We start from the raw sequence: 24,160 nt of genomic DNA, 5'->3' as shown, positions 1-24,160 counted from the left end.
TTCTCAGAAATCATTTCGCGAATCAGTTCTCTCCCTCTAACATGGGTATTGAACTCAGGTCGTCACACTTGGAGGCAAATTTTTTACCTGCTGAGCCAGCTTAGGGTTTTTGTTTGTTTGTTTGGTGAGACAAGGTCTTACTAAGTAGATAGATGCCATTAACCATGGACGGAAAACCACAATTAGTCCTCAAAATGAAACCATCACTCCTAATTCAAGAACACATGGCATCTAGAGTTCAATGTTCCATGAATAAACTGGTGCAAGTAAAATACTGAAACTGTAGCATTTTAGACTCTCCTGAACAGCACACTGCAGGCTTCGACCGCGAAAACCGGTGAGCTTCCTTCAAGGCGTGGCCCACACGCCCCGCCCCAACCTGAGCAGCTCCGCCTCACCTAGGTAGCCTAGGTGAACCACACTTCCCAGCGGCCTCTGCGGAGCGCCGGCGCCTGCGCACTGGTACGAAAGGGGGCTCGTGCTCAACTCGCGCGCTAGCCGTCCGACTCGCCTTGCCTCGCTCTCAACTCGCCAGATTTCTGATCCCCGCCATGGACGAGGCTGAGACGGACGCCACGGAAAACAAGCGCGCCTCTGAGGCCAAGCGAGCCTCAGCCATGCCGCCACCGCCACCGCCTCCGCCTCCCATCTCTCCGCCCGCCCTCATCCCGGCACCCGCGGCCGGCGAGGAGGGCCCGGCGTCCCTGGGCCAGGCGGGCGCTGCCGGCTGCTCTCGCTCTCGGCCCCCGGCGTTGGAGCCCGAGCGCAGCCTGGGCCGCTTGAGAGGCCGCTTCGAGGACTACGATGAAGAGTTGGAAGAGGAGGAGGAGATGGAGGAGGAAGAAGAGGAGGAGGAAGAGATGAGCCACTTCTCTCTGCGTCTGGAGTCCGGACGGGCAGACTCCGAGGACGAGGAGGAGGTATCGACGACCCTGCCAGACCTGGCTGCGCTCGAGCGGCCTCTGGGACCCAGCGGGGCGCAGACCTGTGGTTGCCGTTGTCGCTGGAGCTCGCGGCGCTTGTGTAGCGCTCCATCCCCGCCCACCCAGGCGTGGCCTCTCTCCGGCTTCATTTATTTTGTGGAGTCCTTGCAGATCATTTAGGGCACTCTGGGTCCCGTTTTTTTGTTTGTTTTTGTTTTTGTTTTTTTTACATTCTGTAAAAGTCTTTGCGTAACGTGGAGGGAGTTAGATGTCTAAGGCTACTGGCAGGTGTACTCTTTTTTTTCTGCAGGATGTTGAGAGGGTTTGGGACCCCTCCCCCATTAAAAATAAATAACAAATGTGTGAAGAAAGGCATCCCGGGGATAGGGTGTAGGCCAGTTGATACAGTGTATCTCTGCCCTGCAGGACGCTCGGAGTTCGAGTCACAGCACTGTCTACACTGGATGTGGTAGTAGACACTTGTTACTACCAACATTCGTGAGGCAGAGGCAGCAAGTTCAAAGTCATCCTTGGTAATGTGGGGAGACCAGGCAGGTTTAAGGGCTTTTTGTAAACCAACAAAAGAACAGGTGCCTTTCACTGTTAGTTTCCTATATGTCAGAGAACTGGGACCGCTTAGATACAGTGTTTTCTTTAGATTGGATATTTTGAAGGGTTGGAGTGCAATTAAGTTACACTGCTTATAATGAAATCTTGGGATCATGGCTTAACTTGTTTTGAAATGAGACCTTGTAGTGTTGGCTTTGGACTGGGTTTGATGTTGTGATTTTAAAAAGATAAAGGGGTATTAATATATGTTCTATGGGGGTGTGGCGAGGTGTGGGGGAAGGGGGTGCCCCAGCGGGCCCATGCCAAGGCATCCCTTACCCCTGAGGGACCAGCCACACGACGATATAGTATAGAATAGAGTTTATTCAGGGCATGGGGAGGGAAGTTAAGAGGGTAGTAGAGGCAGAGAGAGAGAGACAGAGTAGAGAAGTGGAGGAGGGCCATGACCACGTGTAGAGAGGGCGGGAAGGGAATGGGGAGAGAGATGGAGCAAGGGAGGGAAGAGGCAAGGGAGAGAAGCAGGAGTAAGAGGAGGGGGCAAGCAGTCCCTTTTATAGTGGGCCAAACCTACCTAGCTGTTGCCAGGTAACTGTGGGGAGGAGCATACCTGGCTGTTGCCAAGTAACTGTGGGGGTGGAGTCCAGACCCTACCAACACTCTTGGGCTCAGATGTCACAGCTGACTTGTGTAAGTTGGAATATAGGCATTAGACTTCCTACTTGCAGCTAGCTTCTGAATTTGAGAAGGGAAAGGCTTGTATCCTAAAATGGTTACTGTTGCACTTACAGCGCCTGATAAACCTTGTCGAGCTGACCCCCTACATCCTGTGTTCGATTTGCAAAGGTTACCTGATAGATGCAACCACCATTACAGAGTGTCTTCATACCTGTAAGCACATAGTTCGCATTTCCGAATGGTGTTTTAAAAATGTGAAGATGTCTGTAAACCATCCTAAATTAAACATTTTTTCTCTTTCACTAGTTTGTAAAAGCTGCATTGTGAGACATTTTTACTATAGTAACAGATGCCCAAAATGCAACATAGTTGTCCACCAGACTCAGCCTCTTTATAATATAAGGTAAGAATATACACACTTAAAATGTATCCACATTTAAAATCATTGTTGCCAGTGTTTTTTGTTTTTTTTTTTTTTCTGAAATCTTGACATTGTGCAGTTGGGGGTAAATCCTTTGAATGCTATCAAAACGAGAAGGAAGGGAACTGCACAAGAAGTGTGTGTGGAGCACTTACTGTGTATCAGGCACAGACGGCTAGATCTGCTGGAGACTTTAAAAGCAAAACTCAGTGTGTAGACCATGCTGGCTTTAACCTCAGATCCACATGCCTCTGCGTCCCGAGTCTGGGATTAAAGGCGTGTGCAGCACAGCACCTAGCTTCAGCAGTCTGTTTGTTTTAACTTTTATGTGTGCATGTGTACCACATGTGTACTTGGGGCTTTTGGAGTCACAGGAGATGGTTGGATTCTCTGGAACTGAGAGTCACAGATGGTCTTCTGGAAGAGCAGCCAATGCTCGTCTCCGTCTCTGCAGCTGAGATGGAACGCAGCAATTAAAATGCAGTCCGGCATCAAGTTCACGTTCTTACCAAGCATGCAAGACCAAGGAGCAATGCTCCTAAGAGAAAATAGTGAATTCATTTTGTACCTAAATTCTTTTTTGGATTCTGAGATATTCTCCATTCTTCTTTTTATTAGGTTGGACCGGCAGTTACAAGACATAGTATACAAATTAGTGATCAATCTAGAGGAAAGTAAGTTTCTTTTATTTCATAGTTGTGAATCCCAAAGTCTCTGTCTCTGTTAGTTACATCGTAAGTGTAGTAATTTAGTCTGTGTTTTATCATTTTTTTAGGAGAAAAAAAGCAAATGCATGACTTCTATAAAGAAAGAGGTCTAGAAGTCCCCAAGCCTGGTAAGTTTGGATGTGTTCTGCATTCACAGATTAAAGAACAAACTGTTGTTGAGGTGCTGTCCTCATTCCTGTCCTGTCACAAGTAGACCTAGTGGAGGCCACTCGGGCTAGAAGAGGTTTAGTTAGCTCACAGCTCAGGTTACATCACCCTACAGGGAAAGCCGGGGAGTGAGGGAGAACCAGTACCAAGAGACGGCACTTGCTGCCTGCTCATACAGTTGTCTCTCTCATACAGTCTAAGACTCAAACCCAGGGGATGCCACCGCCCACTTTTGGGGTGGGTCCTCCCAGGCTTGCTCTCGTCCCTCCTTAAGACCCTTCCCTGGTGATTCTTGGTTAAGTCAATTGGAATGAAAATGAAAACAACCATCACGGGTGCTTTGAAGGTAATGCTGCAGGGTAACCCAAGTAACATTTTGTAAGAACTAAGAGGACTGACTGGGTGTAGTAGTTCAAGCCTGTGAGCTCAGCACTCAGGAACCTGAGTCTGGAGGATTGCCGTGAGTTCAAGGCCAGCTCGGGCAACATGATGAAACACTTCATTTAAAAAAGGAAAGTGTAAGCCGGGCGTGGTGGCGCACGCCTTTAATCCTAGCACTTGGGAGGCAGAAGCAGGCGGACCTGGTCTACAGAGTGAGTTCCAGGACAGCCAGGGCTACACAGAGAAACCCTGTCTCGAAAAACCTAAAAAAAAAGGAAAGTGTGAGTGAGAGAGAGATGAACAGACTCAGGCGCTAGATTTTGTGAGTTTGTTCCTAGCGCTGCCACTTTATTAGGTTAGGTGACTTTAACAAACATGTCTAAAATAAAGATGAATATGACATTATTAAACACATTTCTTTGAGACGTGGTTTCTCTGTGTAGCCTTGGCTGTCCTGGAACTCACTCTGTAGACCAGGCTGGCCTCGAACTCATTGATGTCCACCTGCCTCTGCCTCCCCTGTGCTAGGGTTAAGTGCATGTGCTACCACTGCCCTGCTGATACCAGCACTTTTACTAACGCTGGGCACAAAGTAACTTATGTGTAATAGCCACATGGAGCTCAGGTAGATTAGGGCTGAAATCCTGCTTCTTCTGTTACTTTGTGACCTTAAGCAGATTGTTTCATCCACTAGGGTTCAGTTTCTTTATCAGTTTTTTTTTAAAGTGCAGATGTAATACACTTTACAAGGATTAAATGAGAGTATATGTAGCATGCTAACCTCAGTAATTGTACATGGTATTTGTAAAGTGTTATCTATAAGTGCTGTACTGTTTTAATGAACTCTCTGTGACCCTGATAAATGAGTCATGTCTGCCTTCCACTGGGGAGTGGTCCCTATTGTGTGTGTCTGTCTCTCTCTTTTTTTAAGATTTATTATGTATACAGCATTCTACCTGCATGTACACCTGCATGCCAAAAGAGGGCACCAGATCTCTTAATAGATGGTTTTGAGCTGGGAATTGAAGTCAGGACCTGTGGAAGAGCAGTGCCTTTGAGCCAACTTTCAGCCCTATTGTATATTTATTTTTTTAACATATTTAGAGAGAGTATGCATGTATATGTATCTACACATGTGTTTGTATTTTCTTTTGTGTGTGTGTGTGTGGGGGGGTTCTCGACAGGGCTTCTCTGTCTAGCCCTGGCTGTCCTGGAACTTACTCTGTAGACCAGGCTGGTCTCGAACTCAGAAATCCACCTGCCTCTGCTTTCCGAGTGCTGGTATTAAAGGTGTGCGCCACCATGCCCGGCTCGTGTTTGTATTTTCTTACACAGGTATCCACTTGGCAGGACTCCCTCTCCTTGCCACGTGTGGCCTAGGAGAGAGACTCACTTGGTAACAAGCACCGTTACCAACTGAACCTTTTTCCCCCACTTTAAGATTACTGATTTGACAGATTAATTGGTAATTTTAAGGAAAAGGAGACTTGATCAGGACTTGATATTTTGGTCAACAGTTGTAATACTTGTGTGATTCATTCCTTAAAGATCTCAAGTTTGTGAAAATTTTAATCCTACATCAGGTTCTTTGTTTTCATCTCAAATAGCTGCTCCACAGCCAGTCCCTTCAAGCAAAGGAAAAACCAAGAAGGTCCTAGAGTCAGTGTTTCGTATTCCACCTGAACTTGATATGTCTTTATTACTTGAGTTCATTGGGTGAGTGACCTGAAAAATTTACCATTTGCTTATTTTTGGAATTTCAAAGTAAGATTTTACATTTAGCCTAGGCTAGCCTTGAACTCGACACATTCGTTCTCTTGTGTTTGATATGCACTTGGTAAACCACCATGCTATGCTGGGCTGGCCTCTTACTACCTTTTGGGGCTATCGAGATGGCCCAGTGGTTAGAAACATTTGCTGTTCTTGCACAGGACATGGTGGTTTAGTTCCCAGTCATGTCATACAGCTCACGACTCACAACTGTCTGTAAGTCCAGTGTCAGAGGGTCTGGCAACATCTTGTACAGGATGCATACACTCAGGACACACACATTAAGTAAATACATTTTATTTTTAGGTTTATTTTTTTGTGTTATGAATGTTTTGTTTGCATGTATGTTATAAGCGTGTACGATGTAAATGCCTGATGTTGAAGGAGTTGGGAGAAGGGTGTTGGATGCCTTGTAACTGTCCTTACAGACAGCTGTTAGCTGCTTGGTGGGTGCTGGGAACCCAGGTCCTCTGTAAGAGCAACAAGTACTTTTAACTGCTGAATTATTTGTTTTTCTTTAAAGAAAGAAAATTGTTTTTTAGCTTTAAAGTCGTGACTTTTCTTCTCAAGGCAGTTCTTTAGTCCATAGTTGCCTGGAATTTTTGGTTTTGTCTTTTTTTTTTTTTTTTTTTTTTCTTTTTTTCCGAGACAGGGTTCTCTGTATAGTCCTGGCTGTCCTGAAACTCACTTTGTAGATCAGGCTGGCCTCGAACTCAGAAATCTGCCTGCCTCTGCCTCCTTAGTGCTGGGATTAAAGGCATGTGCCACCATGCCCTGATTGGTTTTTTTCAAGACAGGATATTTTTGTGCATGTGTAGCCCTGGCTGTCCTGAAACTTACTCTGTAGACCAGGCTAGCCTACCTAAGATTAAAGTTATGTGCCACCACAGCCAGGCTTTCAATTTCTTTGTGGCTAGCTCATCTTAATTCTAGATCCTCATGCCCAAGAGTGTCCCAGAATGCAGCTTGTGCTACCAGGCCTCCATAAACAAAGTAAGTCCAACAGTTCTGAAATAAATAAATTATAGAATACTTAAGATTGAGAAAAATGTTAGATTAACATAGTAACCGCTGGGATCCGTATCCTACAGTAGCACACACAGTCCCAGCATGGAGGAGCATCACTGTGTTCAAGGCTAGTGTACTGGCTAGTTTTGTGTGTCAACTTGACACAGCTGGAGTTATCACAGAGAAAGGAGCTTCAGTTGGGGAAGTGCCTCCATGAGATCCAGCTGTAAGGCATTTTCTCAATTAGTGATCAAGGGGGAAAGGCCCCTTGTGGGTGGGACCATCTGAAAGCAGGCTGAGCAAGCCAGGGGAAGCAAGCCAGTAAAGAACATCCCTCCATGGCCTCCGCATCAGCTCCTGCTCCCTGACCTGCTTGAGTTCCAGTCCTGATTTCTTTCAGTGATGAACAGCAGTGTGGAAGTGTAAGCTGAATAAACCCTTTCCTCCCCAACTGCTCCTTGGTCATGATGTTTGTACAGGAATAGAAACCCTGACTAAGACAGCTAGCCTCAGCTGAATATCAAGGCCCTGCCTGCTTTTGCTCTCCCATTGCCCAAAAGGAAAATCTGACCAAAGCCATTCCTAATAGAACAAAACTAACCGAGAAACAAAACCACTATTAATGCAGCAGAAGCCTTGAGTATATCTATGATGGCTTCCTCTCCCTCAGCTTTAGTAGTCACTCCCCAAAGATTCCTTTGCAGTTTTTCATTTGGTTACTGAAGGGTCAGAAGTTCGTGATTAGTTGCAAGGCAGGCCTTTTTTCTCTTCCCTTTTGTAGTTTTAAAATTAGACTGGGCATGGTGGCGCTTTTTTTTAGTTCCAAGCCAGCTAGGGCTACATAGTGAGACCCAGTCTCATAAACAAATACACTCCCTCACCCCCCAGGAAATGAAGTATGGAGAGGTTAAAATACTGGATTAAACTGGTTTTGTTTTACCACTAGGTGGCAGAAGTGACAATTATATTTCTTCCCAAAGACTTGGGTAACCATGTTTTAAAGTAAAACATGGCCAGGTATAATAGTGTGTGCCTAGCTTTTGGGAGGCGGAGGCGGAGGCAGGCAGATCTCTGAGTTTGAGGCCACCAGGTTTCACAACCACTGTGAAGTTCCAGAACAGCCAGACTACTCCAGAGACTGTCTCAATCCACACCTTCAAAACACAAGAAAAGAAAAGAATAGCATGCTGGTGTGGTAGCACAGCTGTAAAAACCCAGCATTCAAGAGGTGGAAGCAGGAGAATCAGGATTCAAAATTAGCCTCGACTATTTAATGAGTTCCAAACAAGCCTGAGAAACATGAGCGCCTATATATATATATATTTTTTTTTTTTTTTCTCAAGACAGGGTTTCTCTGTGTAGCCCTGGCTGTCCTGGAACTCACTTTGTAGACTAGGATGGCCCCGACTCAGAAATCCGCCTGCCTCTTCCTCCCAAGTGCTGAGATGAAAGGCATGCGCCACCACCGCCCGTCTTTTTTTTTTCTTTGCTATCTTAAACTTCATTTCAAATCTGTGTACGTGCTGCCCAGCTTGCCTGCCTGAGTTGGGTCCCAGGAACTTAGGATGGAAGGAGAGAAGTGACTCCTGCACGTTGTCTCCTGACCACGCACGCAAGCAGCAGCGTGACCGCCATTGTAAATAAATAGATGTAAAGTTTATAGCCCTCCAAGGAGGCACACGGCTCTAATCACAGAGCTTGGGATGCAAAGCTGAGTTCAAATCTGACTTCGAGGCCAGCCTGGTCTACAGAGTGGATTCCAGGATGTAGAGAAAACTTGTCTCCAAAACACACATACACACACAAACCAACCAACCAACTAACCAACCAAACAATTTTTTTTCTGAGTAAAATGAATTGCTGCATATGAAATGTTCATGTTATTTTTCTTTTGTTTTATGATTAAGCATGTAATTTAAAATATTGTTTTGATTAACTTTTCCTTTCTTTTTAGTGCTAATGAAGACACCGGACATTTTAAGGTATTTCATTTTTTGTTTACTTTATAAGAGGATTCTGTAGGTATAAATTCTGAATCAGATTAGCAACCAAGTAGAAATTATCTTCAATTAAAATATAAATGTTTGACAAGTTACTGAAATTCAACAGTAATACTATAGTAGTTTCTCAGAGTAAGAAACATTGACTAGGGACTTGTTACTGATTCAAAGAAGTGAAGTAAGGAAAATAAGTAATTTACAAAGCCACATGCCCCATTGATTGGTAATTTTTTTTTTATATTTTAGTTTTTGGAGACAGGTTCCTTCTGGCCTTGAACTTATTAGCCATGGATTACTTGGAATTCTTCATCCTCCTGCCTCTACCTTCTAAGTGCTATAGCTACAAGCATGTCCCACTAGGCCTGATTTTAATGTGGTAATTTAAAAAAATTCTAAGAGTCAGATGTGGTATAACTACTCTAGAGGCTGAAAAAGAGGATCAAAAATTCAAGGCCAGCCTGGGCTATTGTAGTGAGACCAGTCTCAAAAAAAAAAAAAAAAATTCAAAGTGCTTTTGTGTAGTTGGTGCTTAGAGTTTAACATGAATTTAAACTTGTATATTTAACATTTTTGGCTGAAGTTAACCTGCCTTAACTTGTCACTTCAAGCATTCACTGAGATTTGAGGTAAGAACTACTTTGTATTATACTTTGTCAGTTGTTGAGATAAATAGCAAGCTAGAGACACCTACGAAAGTAAAATCTCTGTGATACAGACTCTGATTACTTTTATTAAGGAAAGGTCAGGGTTGTTTCGTTTGTGGCATCTATTTGAAGAGTTTTTTGTTTGTTTTTTGGTGTTTTTTTTTTGTTGTTGTTGTTGGGTTTTTTTTGTTTTTTGTTTTGTTTTGTTTTGAGATGGGGTTTCTCTGTGTAGCCCTGGCTGTCCTGGAACTCACTCTGTAGACCAGGCTGGCCTTGAACTCAGAAATCTGCCTCTTTCTGCCTCCCAAGTGCTGGGATTAAAGGTGTTGGCCACCACCACTGGCTTTTTCGAGAGTTTTAAGGGAAAACCCATGGCTGTAGAAGTCCCAACACACAAGGCTCAGCTGCCCACCCTAGTGTGACATTTAGAGAGATGAATGGTTGATGCAATACTTAACTTGCCTAGCGTGCGTGAAGCCCTAGGTTCATAAATGGAGTGTGTTGCATATTCTATGAGTCCAGCACTTGTGAGATACACGTCAAGTTCAAAGTCATCGTGGATTACAGGAGACTCTGAAAAAGATATATTGATGGAAAACATTAGAAAGAGGTTTAATCAGTATTGCCACAGCAGGAAGAGGAGCAGATAAAGAGGTTCCATGACTCAAGTTTGTCTTTAGGTCACTGGCATAGTTTTTTGTAGTGGTGAAGGTTAATTGTGTTTTTCAAACAGGTTCTGATTCTGTAACCTAGGCTAACCTGGAATTCATGTATCCTCATCTGGCCTTGGATCCATGGCAGTCTGCCTGCCTCAGTCTCTGTCTCTGAGTGCCAATGTTCTATGTGTGAGTCACCGTGCCTGGCAACTTTAGATTTAAATAGAAGAGCTGCTGGGGCAGGAGGCAGCAGGAATGTACAATGATCAAATTTTGACCAAACTGTGACCTGATGGGTCATTATCTTAGTTCTGGCTCTTGAAGGTGGTTCAGAGCAGTTTTAATGTCTGCGGAGACAGACAGTTCAGTTCCTGAGATGATTGATACTCTCTGGCTGGAGATGTCCTCACAGTGGGGTGATCTTCTGAGGCTCTGCTGTGTCTAGAAATCTAAGGCGACTGCCCTTTTACTGGAGACCTTCCAATGCCTCTGAGGATCCTAGAACAGTTATTATAAGATGGCAGCAGGAGCAGGGGAGGTGCTCAGCAGGCAGAACCCAGAGCATTCTTGCCAGCACCACACTCTGTAACTCAAGCCACCTGTGACTAGATTTATTCTCATTTTAAAATTTAAAAAGAAAAACTTCTCTCCCTCTCCCTCCTTCTCCCTCCTCTCCTCCTCTCTTTTCCTTTTTACTCTTTGGAGATAGGCTTGTGGCTTAGGCTGTCCTTAGCTCATAGCAGTTTTCCTCTCTCAGCCCCTGGAATACTGGGATCACAGGTGTGAGCTACCATGCCTTGCTTAAAAAGCAAGTGTCCAGACTGTCTCAGCTCTTAGACTTAAGTAAAAACCCCCTGCCTCAGTCTCTCTAGCCGAAACTGCAGACATGTCTTACCTTGCTGTGGAGTTAGTACTCAAGAGATCCTCCTGTGTTGCCTTCCCAAGTAGTTGGAACGACAAGCAGGCACTGCAGTGGCTTGGACAGGATGCCAACCGTCAGCTTAGGCTGATCGTGAATTTACAGTCTTCCTGCCTCCCCCTGTCAAGGGTTAGGATGTCAGGCATGTCCCATTGTATCGGGTGTTTTGTTTTACATGAGCTTTAAAGTTAACTAACACGCCTTTCTATTACAAAGTTTGTTGGTATGTATCTAAAAGATTTCCAGAATTTCTACTTTTTTTAGACTACAAATTGACTCAAAATCATAAAATCATCTTTGCTTTAAAATCTGCTCTATAAAATAGCTTGTACGTTTTATGTATGTATACATTTACATAATCTGAAAAGTCTTCTCTGTTTCTGCAGCCATTGGAAAAGAAGTTTGTGCGTGTTTCAGGAGAAGCAACTATCGGGCATGTAGAAAAATTTCTTAGAAGAAAAATGGGTCTTGATCCAGCTTGTCAGGTACAGTACATGTGTGTAAAAGGAAGGTGAGGTTGCAGGATGACCTTTGACAGATGGAGAAAGAGTGCTCTCTGGAGTGTGGGAGCGGCTTTTTTATGATGTAGATGACTGAGACTGTTAATTCAGTGTTGACACATTGTGAGTCCCACCTCCAACTCTGATCACATCTGGGTTACCCATTATATTAGCCAGTTCTTCAGAGGAACAAAGCTGATGTCATGAATATATATATATATATATGTGTATATATACATACATACATATACAACATATGAATTAAATATGCATATAATATATACAAGAGAGGTTTATTAGAAGGCTTTACAGGCTGTGGTCCAATTGGTCTCAACTCTGTCTGTCTCCTAATAAGAAGGCCGAGAATCTGGTGTATGTTCAGCCCTCAGGGCTAAGACAGCTGGGCTTCAGTCTGTGTACTGAGACCAGTGCAGTGATGCCTCGGCAGCAGGACAGGTGTACTTGCCAGTGAGATAGGCTGCCAGCCACCGGAAGCTGTGACCCATTTTTAGGGTGGATTTTCTGACCTCAGTGATCCAATTAAGAAAATTCTTCACATGTATGCCCAACTGCCTGGTTTTCGTTGATTCCAGATATAGTGTAGTTAACAGCTAAGATTAGCCATCAATCATAGCCTCCATTTCTTATTGCACTGATAACCATGTCTTGATTTTAGGGAAAAGTAGAGATGTGAGAAATGCTAACAGGTTTCTAGGCCTACATTCCAGTTCTTTTGCAGTTGGTAGTAGAACTAGAGATTGTTTGTAAATTAGAAAACGTCAGACCTTGCATGTTATTGAAAATCAAAATAAATCTTGGTGGTGGCACACGCCTTTATTCCCAGCAGTTAGGAGGCAGAAGCAGGTGGATCTCTGAGTTAGAGGCCAGCCTGGTCTACAGAGGGAGTTCCAGGACAGCCAGGGCTACACAGAGAAACCCTGTCTCGAAAAGCCAAAAAATAAAAATAAAATGTACTCAAAATTCTAGTTATGGGTCAACCGAAAATGTATCTTGCCAGGCGGTGGTGGCACACACCTTTAATCCCAGCACTTGGGAGAGAGAAGCAGGCTGATTTCTGAGTTCGAGGCTATCTTGGACTACAGAATGAGTTCAGGACAACCAGGGCTACATAGAGAGACCCTGTCTGAAAAAAAACAAAAGAAAAAAAAAAGAAAATGTATCTTTATATAGCTTTTCTTTCTTTCTTTTTTTTTTTTGAATCATTTATTTTATATATATAAATACACCATTGCTCTCTTCAGACACACCAGAAGAGGGCATCAGATCCGATTACAGATGGTTGTGAGCCACCATGTGGTTGCTGAGAATTGAACTCAAGACCTCTGGAAGAGCAGTCAGTGCTCAAAAACGCTGAGCCATCTCTCCAGCTCATAGCTCTCATAGCTTTGCTTTTTCATTCATCAGATTTAGCTATTATGCAAAGTTTGAGGTAAATAGTCCTTACTGCTAGTACATACTTTGTAATATTTATAACATCATTTTTCTCAAAATACTGGAATAATGGTAAAGATTACCAAATATGTAGACTTATGTACCTGTGTCTTTGTTTAAGCGTTCCAGATCCTAGAGATGGTCAAGAGTAAACAATTCAGTTGTTTCCTTTTGCAGAATCGGGCTTCATATTTGCTAGGCAATGCTATTGAGCTCATCTGCAGCCTTCTTTCTTGTTTTAAGTTTAATTTTTAAAAACTTTTATGTGTGTCTGGGTGTTTTGCCTTCATATAGCGGTAGTGCACTGCCTGCACACAGTACCCAGGGAGGTTAGAAGAGGACACTTACAGATAGTTATAAGCTACCATGTGAACCTGGGCCCTCTGGAAGAACAGTTACTGCCCTTAACTGCTGAGCTGTCTCTCCACTGTAACAGAGAGAGCCACCTACTTCTGCCCTCCCCAAGTGCTGAGAGTAAAGCCTGTGCCACTAAGGCTGGCTGGCTGTTAGTTAAGGTCTCAGTATGCAGCTTAGACTGGTGTGTGCCATAATGTCTGTCTCCCAGGTGTTTTCAAAGTTTATTTTCATTTATTTAAAAAATTTAGATACTTAATATTTTTATGTTTTGTCCACGTGTATGTATGTGTTCTATGCATATGCATTCTGTCCATATTGTCTGTGGAGGTCAGCAGAGGGCATTGGCTCCCTTGAAACTGGAGTTAGGGGTCGGTGCAGGCCATGGTGTGAGTGCTGGAATTAAACCCAGGTACTCTGGCTGGCCATCACATATCCCTTTAATCCCAGCACTCAGGAAGCAGAGACAGGCAATTTAAGGCCAGTCTAGTCTACAGAGTTCCAGGACAGCCTATCTTGAAAAACCAAAACCAACACCAAACAACCAATTAAAAAAGTCTAGGTACTTTGTAAGAGCAGCAAGTGCTCTTAATCTCTGAGTCATCTTCTAGTCCCTCAAATTTTTATATTAAGAGAATTTTGCAAAATTGCCCAAGTTTGTTTGTTTGTTTCTTTTTTTTTTTTTTTTTTTGGTTTTTTGAGACAGGGTGTCTCTGGGGAACCCTGGCTGTCCTGGCACTCACTTTGTAGACCAGGCTGGCCTCGAACTCAGAAAACTCAGAAATCTGCCTGCCTCTGCCTCCCAAGTGCTGGGATTAAAGGCGCGTGCCACCGCTGCCCAGCTGATTCATATGTTTTGAAGCAGGAAAGTGGTCTGATAACTGCTTGCTTTCCGTAGGTAGATATCATCTGTGGGGATCACTTACTGGAGCGGTACCAAACTCTACGGGAAATCCGACGTGCAATAGGTGATACAGCAATGCAGGTAGGTCCTTATCAGGCCTATGCTGAACACATAGACTAATGAATTATAAAGTTCTGTATCGGGAGAGCTGAAGATATGGCTCAGGTATTAGGAGTGCTGCCTGTTCGCACAGAGAACCTATAGGAGTGCTGCCTGCTCATGCACAGGACCTAGGTTTTAGGCTGAGTGTGTCAAACAAAAACAAAGATTCATAAACAAGCAAAAACGTTTGTATTTATTACTCAAGAGGGCTAGTGGAAACGGCTGCTCTTGCTTTATAACAGCTGTTTCTGCTTGGTGTGGCGGATCACACATACCATCCATCACACAGGAGGTGAAGGCAGGAGGATCCAGAGTAGAAGGCCATCCTTGACGGTAAAGCTAGTCCAAGAGTACTGAGCTATTTGAGACACTGTCTCAAAAAAAAAAAAAAAAAAAAAAAAAAAAAAAAAAAAAGGCGCCAACCCACACTCAGAGTCTCAGATTTAATACAGTCTCAAAAGACCTGTTCCCTTGAGAAGAATTGATTCATTTATGGAGTAGAGATCCTTCATCTAATTACCTTCCACTATGCCCCATATCTTTAGTTCTCTATACTAGGAATTAAGCTTTGAGCATTTGAACCTGTGAAGGACAAACCCTGGCTAACCATCATATAGGCCTATAATAGAGATATGAATAGGAAACAAATTTAAGTGATACTTACACATCTATTTATAGAATATACAAATATAGTCATCTAAATTACATCTACATTACAAGGAGTTGTTTTCTAAACTATGTTCTTATGTGTGCACTGGAGTAATTTCGAGATCTTGAAAAAGCTTATAAGCCACACTTTGAGGTTTTTTTTGTTTTTTGTTTTTTGTTTTTTTTCTTTTTCTTTTTCTTTTTCTTTTTCATTTTGGTTTTTCGAGACAGGGTTTCTCTGTGTAGCCCTGGCTGTCCTGGAACTCACTCTGTAGACTAGGCTGGCCTCGAACTCAGAAATCCGCCTGCCTCTGCCTCCCAAGTGCTGGGATTGAAGGCATGCACCACCATGCCCGGCTACTCACATTGAGTTTTGTATATGAATATTAATATAGTCTACATTTCATTTCTGAACTATGGCAGGGAAATACAAAAATGTGATTTGTATGCGTATAACTGTGATAATGGAATCTTTGTATCTGTGTTATATAGACATTCACTTTTCCATGCTGATTAGAGCAGACGTGATGATGGTTCATGGACCAGCATGGTCTGCCATTTGCCCTCTATCTTAGATGTTTAATTTCCTGCAGCTAGGCATCTGCTTTTTGGCTTACCTTCAATCTTTGTCATTTCTTACTGTCTGTCTCACATGTGTGTAAGGTTTGCTAGCAGTCTGCAAGGAGGAAGCAAAATAATATAAAATGTATTTTCATCAAATAGGTGAAAGTTGCAAAGTTTTATTGCAATAGTAAGCTGCATATGTGGAATAAACATTTCCTATTTTCTCTGTCTCTCTCCCTTCTCCCTCTCCCCCCTCTTCAATGCAGGGTTTCTCTGTATATCCCTGGCTATCCTGGTACTTGCTCTGTAGACCAGGCTGGTCTTGAACTCACAGTGATCTGTATGCCTCTGCCTCCCAAGTGCTGAAATAAAAGTTGTGTGCCCATTTTCTGTTTGATGTTTTGAGATAGTCTTACTATGTAGCTCTGACTATCCTAGAAAACTCTGTGTAGACCAGGTTGGCCTCAAACTCACAGAGATCTGTCTGTCTGCTTTAGCAAGTTCCCAAGCGCTGGATCAAAGGGTGTGCCACCACTCCCATCCCAGCATTTTTTTTCTTGAACAGATCTGTTATGACCTATAGAAACTGAGTCTTTTTTTAGGTAGACTTAGTTTTCAGTCAGTTTGTTAAATAGTCTGTGGACAAAGAAAAGTCTTTTCTCAGTTGCTTTTGGTTATAAATGCATGCCCCTAGTTACCTATGCTTATTTGAGAGTCAACACACTGACCTGTTTGAGGTGGGTCACCTGTGATTGAGCTGTTCAGGAGAGGCTGGGGCAAAAGAATTGTTTCAGTTCAGAAGTTCTTGACCACTTAAAAGGAACTAAGAATCTGCAGAGATGACTCAGCGCTTAGAAGCATGTACTGCCCTTGTAGAGAGTTTGTGTTATAGCACCCATGCTAGGCAGCTCATAATTTCCTGCAGCTCTCCAGCTCGGGCCGGGGGTGGTTTACACCTTCTCTTCCAAGTTTTAAGAAAAATGGAGATGGGAGGCATGGCGCTGCAGGGCTGTGATCTCACAGCTGTGTGGGTACAAGGCCAGCCTGGGCCTTACAGGAAGATTCTGTCTTAATGAAAGAGAGTGGGGAGGAGGCAGCAGTGCTGCTGTCAGGACAAAAAGAAGGGAAAGGGGGAAAATGCATCAATAAGGAGTTTTTGGTGATGTCAATAAAAAGAAGTTATATGTATCTTCTAATTTTTACATTAAAGAATTTCTCATTATTGTTAGATTATGAAAATTAAGCCAGTTTTGGTTTGATTATATATTATACATAACTAATTTTCAAAGAACTATAAAATATCCTTCTCCCCTCTTCAGGACGGTCTGCTTGTTCTTCATTATGGTCTTGTGGTTTCTCCTTTGAAAATAACTTGAAGATGCAAAGGTATATGAGGAGAGAAACCCAGTCGGAGGCATCTGCATATCTGCATTGCACCAAAGATTCTCACAAAGCACGTAACTACGACTACTTTCCGCTGTTAAGAGCTGGCTTCTGTTGTCACCAGAACCCTAGCATTGTGTGTGTACAACTTGAAACAATAGAATGTATTTGCTACACTAAAGACTATGGAAACAGCACTCATAACTCAGGGGAAAAAACTGAAAACACTGAATTTTAAAATTCCTTGTGATTCCAAATATGAGGAAGTTGCTGGTTGCTTCCCATCTTTGAGGTGGGTGGGTCAGTTTCCCAGAGCTGGGACTCTGCCCTCCAGCTGCATGGGCTGGGTGGTTTCCTTCAGAACAGCTTTGCTTTGAGTTCAGAGCCAGTCTGTTAAACCTCGGGTGCGCTCCGCACCGAAACTACTGGCCACTTACAAGTTCCTGTCCTATTCTGAACTTCAAACAAAATTCCACTGATACCACTAAAGCCCTGTTCCTCAGCTCTGAGGCTGAGACTGTCTCCTGTTAGAAATGGCTCTTCTTAACTAACATCCCTTAAACAAATATGAGGTGCTTCTTTCTGATGGGACACTGGGTCAGGTGTCACAAAATTCCCTCAGTGTGGCTGTGAATGATGGCACTGCTTCTAACAGTAGCAACAAATTTCAGGTGAATGACCAGAAGTTTACAGAACCCTTATTGTTCCTCAGTCACTTAAATGATCTGGTTCCATGTTAATGTTTCTGTTTTCTTGCCATTTGGATAAAGAATGAGAGTCTTTGAGAACCTTGCTTTCACAGAGACTTCATTGTAAACATTACTTTGCCTAAAATTAGCATCCTGATGCTTTCTAAAATACATATTTTATAGACTTCATAGCAAAATTTCCAAATCTGTACAGAAATTTAAAAAATTAGACTTAAATTGGCGATTGTTTTTGTAAAGAATTTATGAACTGTACATAAATCTCTTCTGACATTTAATAAAAATTTATTTTAGCCAATTTTGAGGTGTGTTGACATATTCTTTGGTTTCTTATTGTGCGTATGTGTGTGCCATAGTGTTATGGGAGGCAAGTAGAAGTCAGTTCTTCCTTCCACCATGCGGGTCCTGGGTTCAAGCTCAGGCAGCTTGGTGGCAGATACCTGTACCCACTGAGCCATGATTGGCTTTTAAAAAACAAAGCAATTGACAGGGTGTCTGAAGTAAAGTTACACTGCCGTGAATAGGCATTTATCCGGTGTTGTCACACTCACTGATGCTCTGCTCTGCTCTGCGGCTGTTGCCGACAGTGGGTAACCGCAGAGTTCGCCATCAGCTTCTCTTTCACTGATGATAACTAACTCCAGCATCCACTGAGGTTCAGGGAGTGACGAGCAGGGCCTGCAGGACTCAGAGTTACAACTAGAGTTGTCAAAGCCAGAGGATGCCAATGAAAGCTCAGCAGAGGGAGCAGGCATTGAAGAGAACCAGACATAAGTTTCTGGTTGTCTTATTCCAGTTGTCATGCAGGGACAGTCATAAATATTGCTGTAAGGATGTTTTGGCGACAAGGTCACTGTAGTTAGCATTCGCTGTCTTGTTGGGAGGTGTAGGCACACAGTGCATTGTGGTTAACTATTCACACCCCAGAATCTGCCTACAAGTAAGTTACATTGTTAGCACAAGCTTTATGAGGCGGCCCCAAATCTCAGGTGTACACAGATAATCAAAGTCTGATGAATTAACCCTTTATTGGGTTATAGCTCGTACAAGAAATGTGTGGGCCAGAGAGAGATTGCTTAGTGGGTAGTGTCACCTGCTGCCTAGCCTGATGACTTGAGTTTGATACTGGAACCACATGGTAGAAGGTGAGAGCCAACTCCTACAAATATTCCTGGCCTCCACTTGTTTGCCATGTTTAACTCACAAAGAAAAAAAAATCTGACTTGGGAATGGGGGTTTATGTCAGAAGTCACCTGGTTTCTGTCAACTGGGACTCATTGATTTGGACAGGTTGGCTGGCCAGCAGACCCCAGAGAGCCTTCTTTCTCTGTCTACCAAGCACATACTAGGTTTGTGTGGGTGCTGGGATAGATTCCCGTGCTTATATGACTAGCACTTTGCTGACTCATCACCCTAAGCTCTGGGATCCATATTTTATTAAAATAGAGGTAAAAGCCAGGCAGGTGGTACGTGCCTATAGTCTTGGGTGGCAGAGACAGAAGGAACCTGGCCTACATTTTGAGTTCCAGGACAGCCAGGACTACATAGATCCTATCTTAAAAAACAAAGCAAAATGACAAACCCCAGAAGTATTAGTGCTGTGTCTCTGTGTATGTGAAGCCAGGGTGCTGCACTCTTCAGAGCTGAAGTTACAGACATGGTTTGGATTGTTGCAAAAGTGCTGAGATACAAACGTGGGTGCTCAGGATTGCGCAGCAGCCATTTCTAACCACAGAGCCATCTCGCTCTGCCAAAGTTTGAGCCAGGGTTAGACATCAGCCCAGGATATATGATACCCTGTTTCTAAAAAGAATAAGACTATCTTTTGAATGTGGTAGTGTACAAATGAATATGACTGTTGGCTTCCCTTCAAAACTAAACTGCGGAAATCTGAGTTAATTTCCTACAGAGATTTGATAGACTTTTACAGATGAAATGCCATATTGATCCCCTGAAAGTCTGCCAAGCGCTTACATGGCAGTCCTCCTCCTTGAGCTTTTGTAGAAGGCTCTCGCAGCCTTGTAGCACAAACCCGCAGCCCTTCCCGAGTGCACCAAGTGCTAAGATGACAGGTTTGTACCACAATGCCTGGTGAGTCTCTTCCTTCCTAATAAATACGGGGATATATCCATTAACAGTATGAGGGGTGAGAATACAGCTTGGTGATGAACAGCTCTGGGTCTGAGGCTGGACCTCCTGCATTCTGCTTTCATGTGAATTCTAACCTTATGCTCGGACTAGAGTCCCATGCACAGTTTCAGGTGCTAGAGATGCTCATTTTATTGGGCTAAAAAGATCGATGAGCCCTGAAGGGGGTTGGTTATTTATTTTGAGACGGTCTTTCTAGGTTCTGACTGGCCTGGAACTTGCTGTGTATCCATGCTGGCCTCTAACAAAGAGATCTACCCACCTCTGTCTGCTGAATGCTGGGATTAAAACTGCACCAGCACATCTGGCAGGAATTCCTTATATCGTGTATGAGTCCTTTTGTCCAGAAGTCAAAAGATGGGCAGCCCACCTCTTCCTTGATTTACATAGCAGAGGTAAATTTGGTTTTTTTCTAAGATTTATTTTATATCTATATCTATCTATCTATCTATGTACATATATATATATATATATATATATATATATATATATATATATACACACACACACACACATTGTCTTCAGACACACCAGAAGAGGGAGTCAGATCTCATTACAGATGGTTGTGAGCCACCATGTAGTTGCTGGGATTTGAACTCAGGACCTCTGGAAAAGCAGTTGGTGCTCTTAACCGCTGGGCCATCTCTCCAAGCCTGGTAAATTTGTTTTAATCTGCACTACTGGTGGCTCAGCCTGTGATCCCAGTTACTTGGGCACTTGAAGCAGAAGAATCACAAGAACTCACAAGTTGAGGGCCAGCCTGGGCAAAATAGGCCTAAACCTGATGTGGTGGCATAGTTCTATAATTCTAACATGGGGGAGGTGAGGCTAAGAGTTTGAGGCTAACCTGGGCTAGACAACAAGTGCCAGGCCAGTTTGGGCTATGGGGTCCTATATGGAAAGAGGAGGAAAGTCAGATGTAGGGTCTTTTGAGAAAAGGTTTATTTTGTAATCGTGTACATATGTATCAGCGTGAGGGTTTAAGCATGTGAATGTGAGGTGCCTAGAGACCTGAAGCTTGCCCTGGAGCTGGCCCCTTCTTTCCTTCCTTCCTTCCTACCTTCCTTCCTTCCTTCCTTCCTTCCTTCCTACCTTCCTTTTTGGTCAGTTCTGGGAACTGAGTTTGTGTCCTCTGCAAGAAAAGCAAGTGCTTGTAACTGCTGAGCCATGTCTTCAGCCCCCAGATGTAGGGTGGTGTGTGTGTGTGTGTGTGTGTGTGTGTGTGTGTGTGTGTGTTTTCGAGACAGGGTTTCTCTGTAGCCCTGGCTGTCCTGGAACTCACTTTGTAGACCAGGCTGGCCTCGAACTCAGAAATCTGCCTGTCTCTGCCTCCCAAGTGCTGGGATTAAAGGCGTGTGCCACCACTGCCCGGCTCAGATGTAGGTTCTTAAACAAGCCAACAACAGCAGTAAAACACGCCTCTGAGGTTTGCCCTGTGCAGTTAGCAGCAGCAGACTAGAGCTACTGGCCATCTTCCTCGTTTCTAGCCTTTATTCCAAGCTCCTGGTTACACTAGGTTGGGTACTCTAACACCCTGGAGAGCCCATTAGAAAGCTGGAATGACAGGTTACAAAAATTGACCAGAGGCCACCTGCCTCTTCAGGGAAGAAAGTAGCCAGCTGGTAGCTCCAGGAATGAATTCATGCGGAAGACAGTCGGCATAGTCCTCTGTGATCGATCTTCACTTTTTCTTTGTATCCAGAGCTAGGAGGAGTCCCTGAGGCCCAACAGAAGCATAAGGCTTCAAAAATCTGCAGCATGACTCGCTGTTTTAATATAATCCCGCTCTGTGTGTGTCTTTGTCTGTGTTTGGTGAGAAAGTCTTTATAAATCTTAGCCGATCTCCATCCCAGCCTCCAGCTTGTAAGATAAGAGCATAAAATGCAGGGGCAATCAAATTATCTTCCAGGAGATCGATACAGGAGGCGAGAAGGCCTTTGATCTGCGTAGCCATCATTCCTTTGTCTTCTCGGTGATGCAGCAGAGCATGGTAACGGAATAAACAGTCCTTTGTTGAGCTGGGTTCAGGAACCTTTCCCCCGTTTAATGGCAAATCCATGTGAGATGTTTGGAAATTGAAAAATGCATGATCCATACCAAGCTGGGAAGTGTTGTAAGGGCAGTATCGTAGGTTCTGTGAAGGAAAATATTGTACAGATGCGATGTTTTAAGAGCTTATGAGGGGCATCTGTCAGTTGTTTTCATTTTAAATGACTGGATTTGCTTTCAGGTGTATGGGCTTATTTGGTTAGAAGGAAAAAAAATGTGTAATCTTGCATTTAGGTGTTTTTCAGGACCTTGGAGATGTCTGATGACATTATAATGAGAATAAAACTCAAAAGCAGTGTTGGGTGCTCAGCAGGAAGCTTCGTGTATTTTCTTCTATTGCACCCAGGCCAGTTCTGGCTTTTCCCCCCTGGCTTTCCTTTAAAGTCAGTACTCTACTGGGTTTGCTTTCTGTTCTCTTAAAATGATTGCTTCTAGCCGGGAGTGGTGGCACACGCCTTTAATCCCAGCACTCGGGAGGCAGAGGCAGGTGGATCTCTTGAGTTCGAGGCCAGCCTGGTCTACAAAGTGAGTTCCAGGACAGTCAGGGCTATACAGAGAAACCCTGTCTCGAAAAACAAAACAAAACAAAAACTGTTTTGTGTTTGCCTTTAAAGCCAAGGGCAGTGGTTCTTGCCTTCTGTTTGAGCTCTCAGGTAAAATCTAGACCTTCATCACAATGTGACTATTTTTGAATGGTTAATCCTGAAGCTAATTTGGACTCTACCCTTGAGATAATTGCTTAATTCATATTCCTCTTTGGTCAGTGCAGAACAATGATTAAAAAAAAGATTTATTTATCTATTTTATATATGTGAGTACACGGTCATGGTCTTCAGACACATTGGAAGAAGGCTTCGGATCCTATTACAGATGGTTGTGAGCCACCATGTGGTTGCTGGGAATTGAACTCAGGACCTCTGGAAGAGCAGTCAGTTCTCTTACCCACCGAGCCACGTCTCCAGTCCCAGAACAATGGATTTTAAGCAGTCTAGATTTATTGTTTCTTGAAGACCCATCTCTTCTGTAATCCTTTTCTCCCAGACCCTTTGATGGAAAGCTATGTCCTTCTGCAAAGCTGTAAGAAGTGCTGTTTGTTCTCCTTTACTGGGGAAATAGCACCCATAGCTGTCTAGCATTTTAGTAGGAAAATAAGTAATTCATGGTTGAATAGGTCCAGAACCCTGGGCTGTTCTCATGGTTTCACTATTGCTTTTTTTTTTTTTTTTTTTTTTTTTTGGTTAATTTCTTTTTGTTTTGTTTTGTTTTTGTTTTTCGAGACAGGGTTTCTCTGTGTAGCCAGCCCTGGCTGTCCTGGAACTCACTCTGTAGACCAGGCTGGCCTCGAACTCAGATATCTGCCTGCCTCTGCCTCCTGAGTGCTGGGATTAAAGGCGTGCACACCCCTCCCCCCAGCTTTGGTTAATTTTTAAAATTTTGAAACAAGGTTTGTTTGTGTACCTCAGGCTAACCTTGATCTTGAAATCTTCCTGCCTCAGCCTCCCAAATGCTGGGATTGTAAGTATACCTGTATCAGAGTCCAGGTTGTTTGTTTGTTTGTTTGTTGTTGAGGTTCTTGAGATGGAGTCTCATGTAGCCCAGGCTGGCCTCAAACTTACTATGTAGCTGTAGCTATGGTGACTTGAATGAGTATGGCCCCTATAGATTGGAATGCTTGGTCACCAGAGAGTGTCACTATTAGAAAGGATTAGGAGGTGTGGCCTTATTGGAGAAAGCATATCACTGGGGATGTGCTATGAGGTTTCAAAAGTCCATGCCAAGCCCAGAGTGTCTCTCTCGGCTGTTGGATCAGGACGTAGCTCTCAGCAACTTCTGCAGCACCATTTCTGCCTGTGTACTGTCATGCTTCCCGGCATGATGATAATGGACTGACCCTCTGAAACTGTAAGGCAGCCCTCAATTAAAGCCTTTATTTTCTTTTTCTTTTTTTTTAAATGAGAGCTGCCTTGGTCATGGTGGCTCTTTGAAGCAATAGAATACCGACTGAGACAGTAGCCAGTGATGGTCTTGAATTCTTGGTCCTCCCTCCTTTACTGTTCAGCTGTTGGAACTACAGGCATGTGCCAGCACACTGGACTCAGAGACCAGTTTTGGGTTTCAACTGCTTCCTTGCCATGCAGGAAGGCAGAAGCTGAGGAAGTCTGCACATGTAGCAGATTGCCTGTGGGACTTGGTACTGCCTTGGATTCAGTGCAGAGCTTTTGCGAGCCCTGGTAAAGAGGAACAAGGGATTTAAAAAGATTTCTCCTCAAGCCGGGCAGTGGTGGCGCACGCCTTTAATCCCAGCACTTGGGAGGCAGAGGCAGGCAGATTTCTGAGTTCGAGACCAGCCTACAGAATGAGTTCCAGGACAGCCAGGGCTAGACAGAGAAACCTTGTCTCAAAAAAAAAACAAAAAAACAAAAAAACAAAAAAAACAAAAAAAAAAAGGAAAAAAAAAGAAAAGAAGAGAAAAGAAAAGACCAAACAGATAAATGTCTTAAGATGCA

General features: G+C 43.6%; 1 protein-coding gene across 12 annotated transcripts; it reads left to right on the top strand.

Moving 5' to 3' along the window:
- The first annotated feature begins 431 nt into the window (after positions 1–431).
- Positions 432–17,754, top strand: Pcgf6 (polycomb group ring finger 6). 12 transcript variants are annotated; one of them, XM_006527338.4, is made up of 11 exons: positions 432–920; positions 2,282–2,381; positions 2,475–2,571; positions 3,208–3,263; positions 3,365–3,424; positions 5,453–5,561; positions 8,578–8,605; positions 9,232–9,249; positions 11,229–11,327; positions 14,051–14,133; positions 16,686–17,754. In XM_006527338.4, exons 1-10 carry the CDS (start codon positions 552–554, stop codon positions 14,114–14,116), a joined length of 1,002 nt encoding a protein of 333 aa, XP_006527401.1. In that variant the 5' UTR covers positions 432–551; the 3' UTR covers positions 14,117–14,133; positions 16,686–17,754. The 12 variants fall into 12 exon arrangements, 5 of the variants coding, with proteins under 5 accessions (XP_006527401.1, XP_030106935.1, XP_011245642.1 ...); NR_153762.1 differs by having other exon boundaries at positions 465–920; positions 3,342–3,424; positions 14,047–14,133; NM_001360632.1 differs by having other exon boundaries at positions 465–920; positions 14,047–14,133.
- Positions 17,755–24,160: the final 6,406 nt, after the last annotated feature.

Source organism: Mus musculus, chromosome 19 (genome assembly GCF_000001635.26).
Source record: "Mus musculus strain C57BL/6J chromosome 19, GRCm38.p6 C57BL/6J".
NCBI classification, from domain to species: domain Eukaryota; kingdom Metazoa; phylum Chordata; class Mammalia; order Rodentia; family Muridae; genus Mus; species Mus musculus.
Note: the sequence above shows the minus strand (reverse complement) of the source record. Positions and strands in the feature narration are given on the sequence as shown.

Coding starts and splice junctions, on each gene's coding strand:
- Pcgf6 (NM_001360632.1), top strand. CDS start 552: ATGGACGAGGCTGAGACGGACGCCACGGAAAACAAGCGCGCCTCTGAG. Junction 3,264..3,364: donor AGTGATCAATCTAGAGGAAA/GTAAGTTTCTTT, acceptor TCATTTTTTTAG/GAGAAAAAAAGCAAATGCAT. Junction 5,562..8,577: donor TTATTACTTGAGTTCATTGG/GTGAGTGACCTG, acceptor CTTTCTTTTTAG/TGCTAATGAAGACACCGGAC.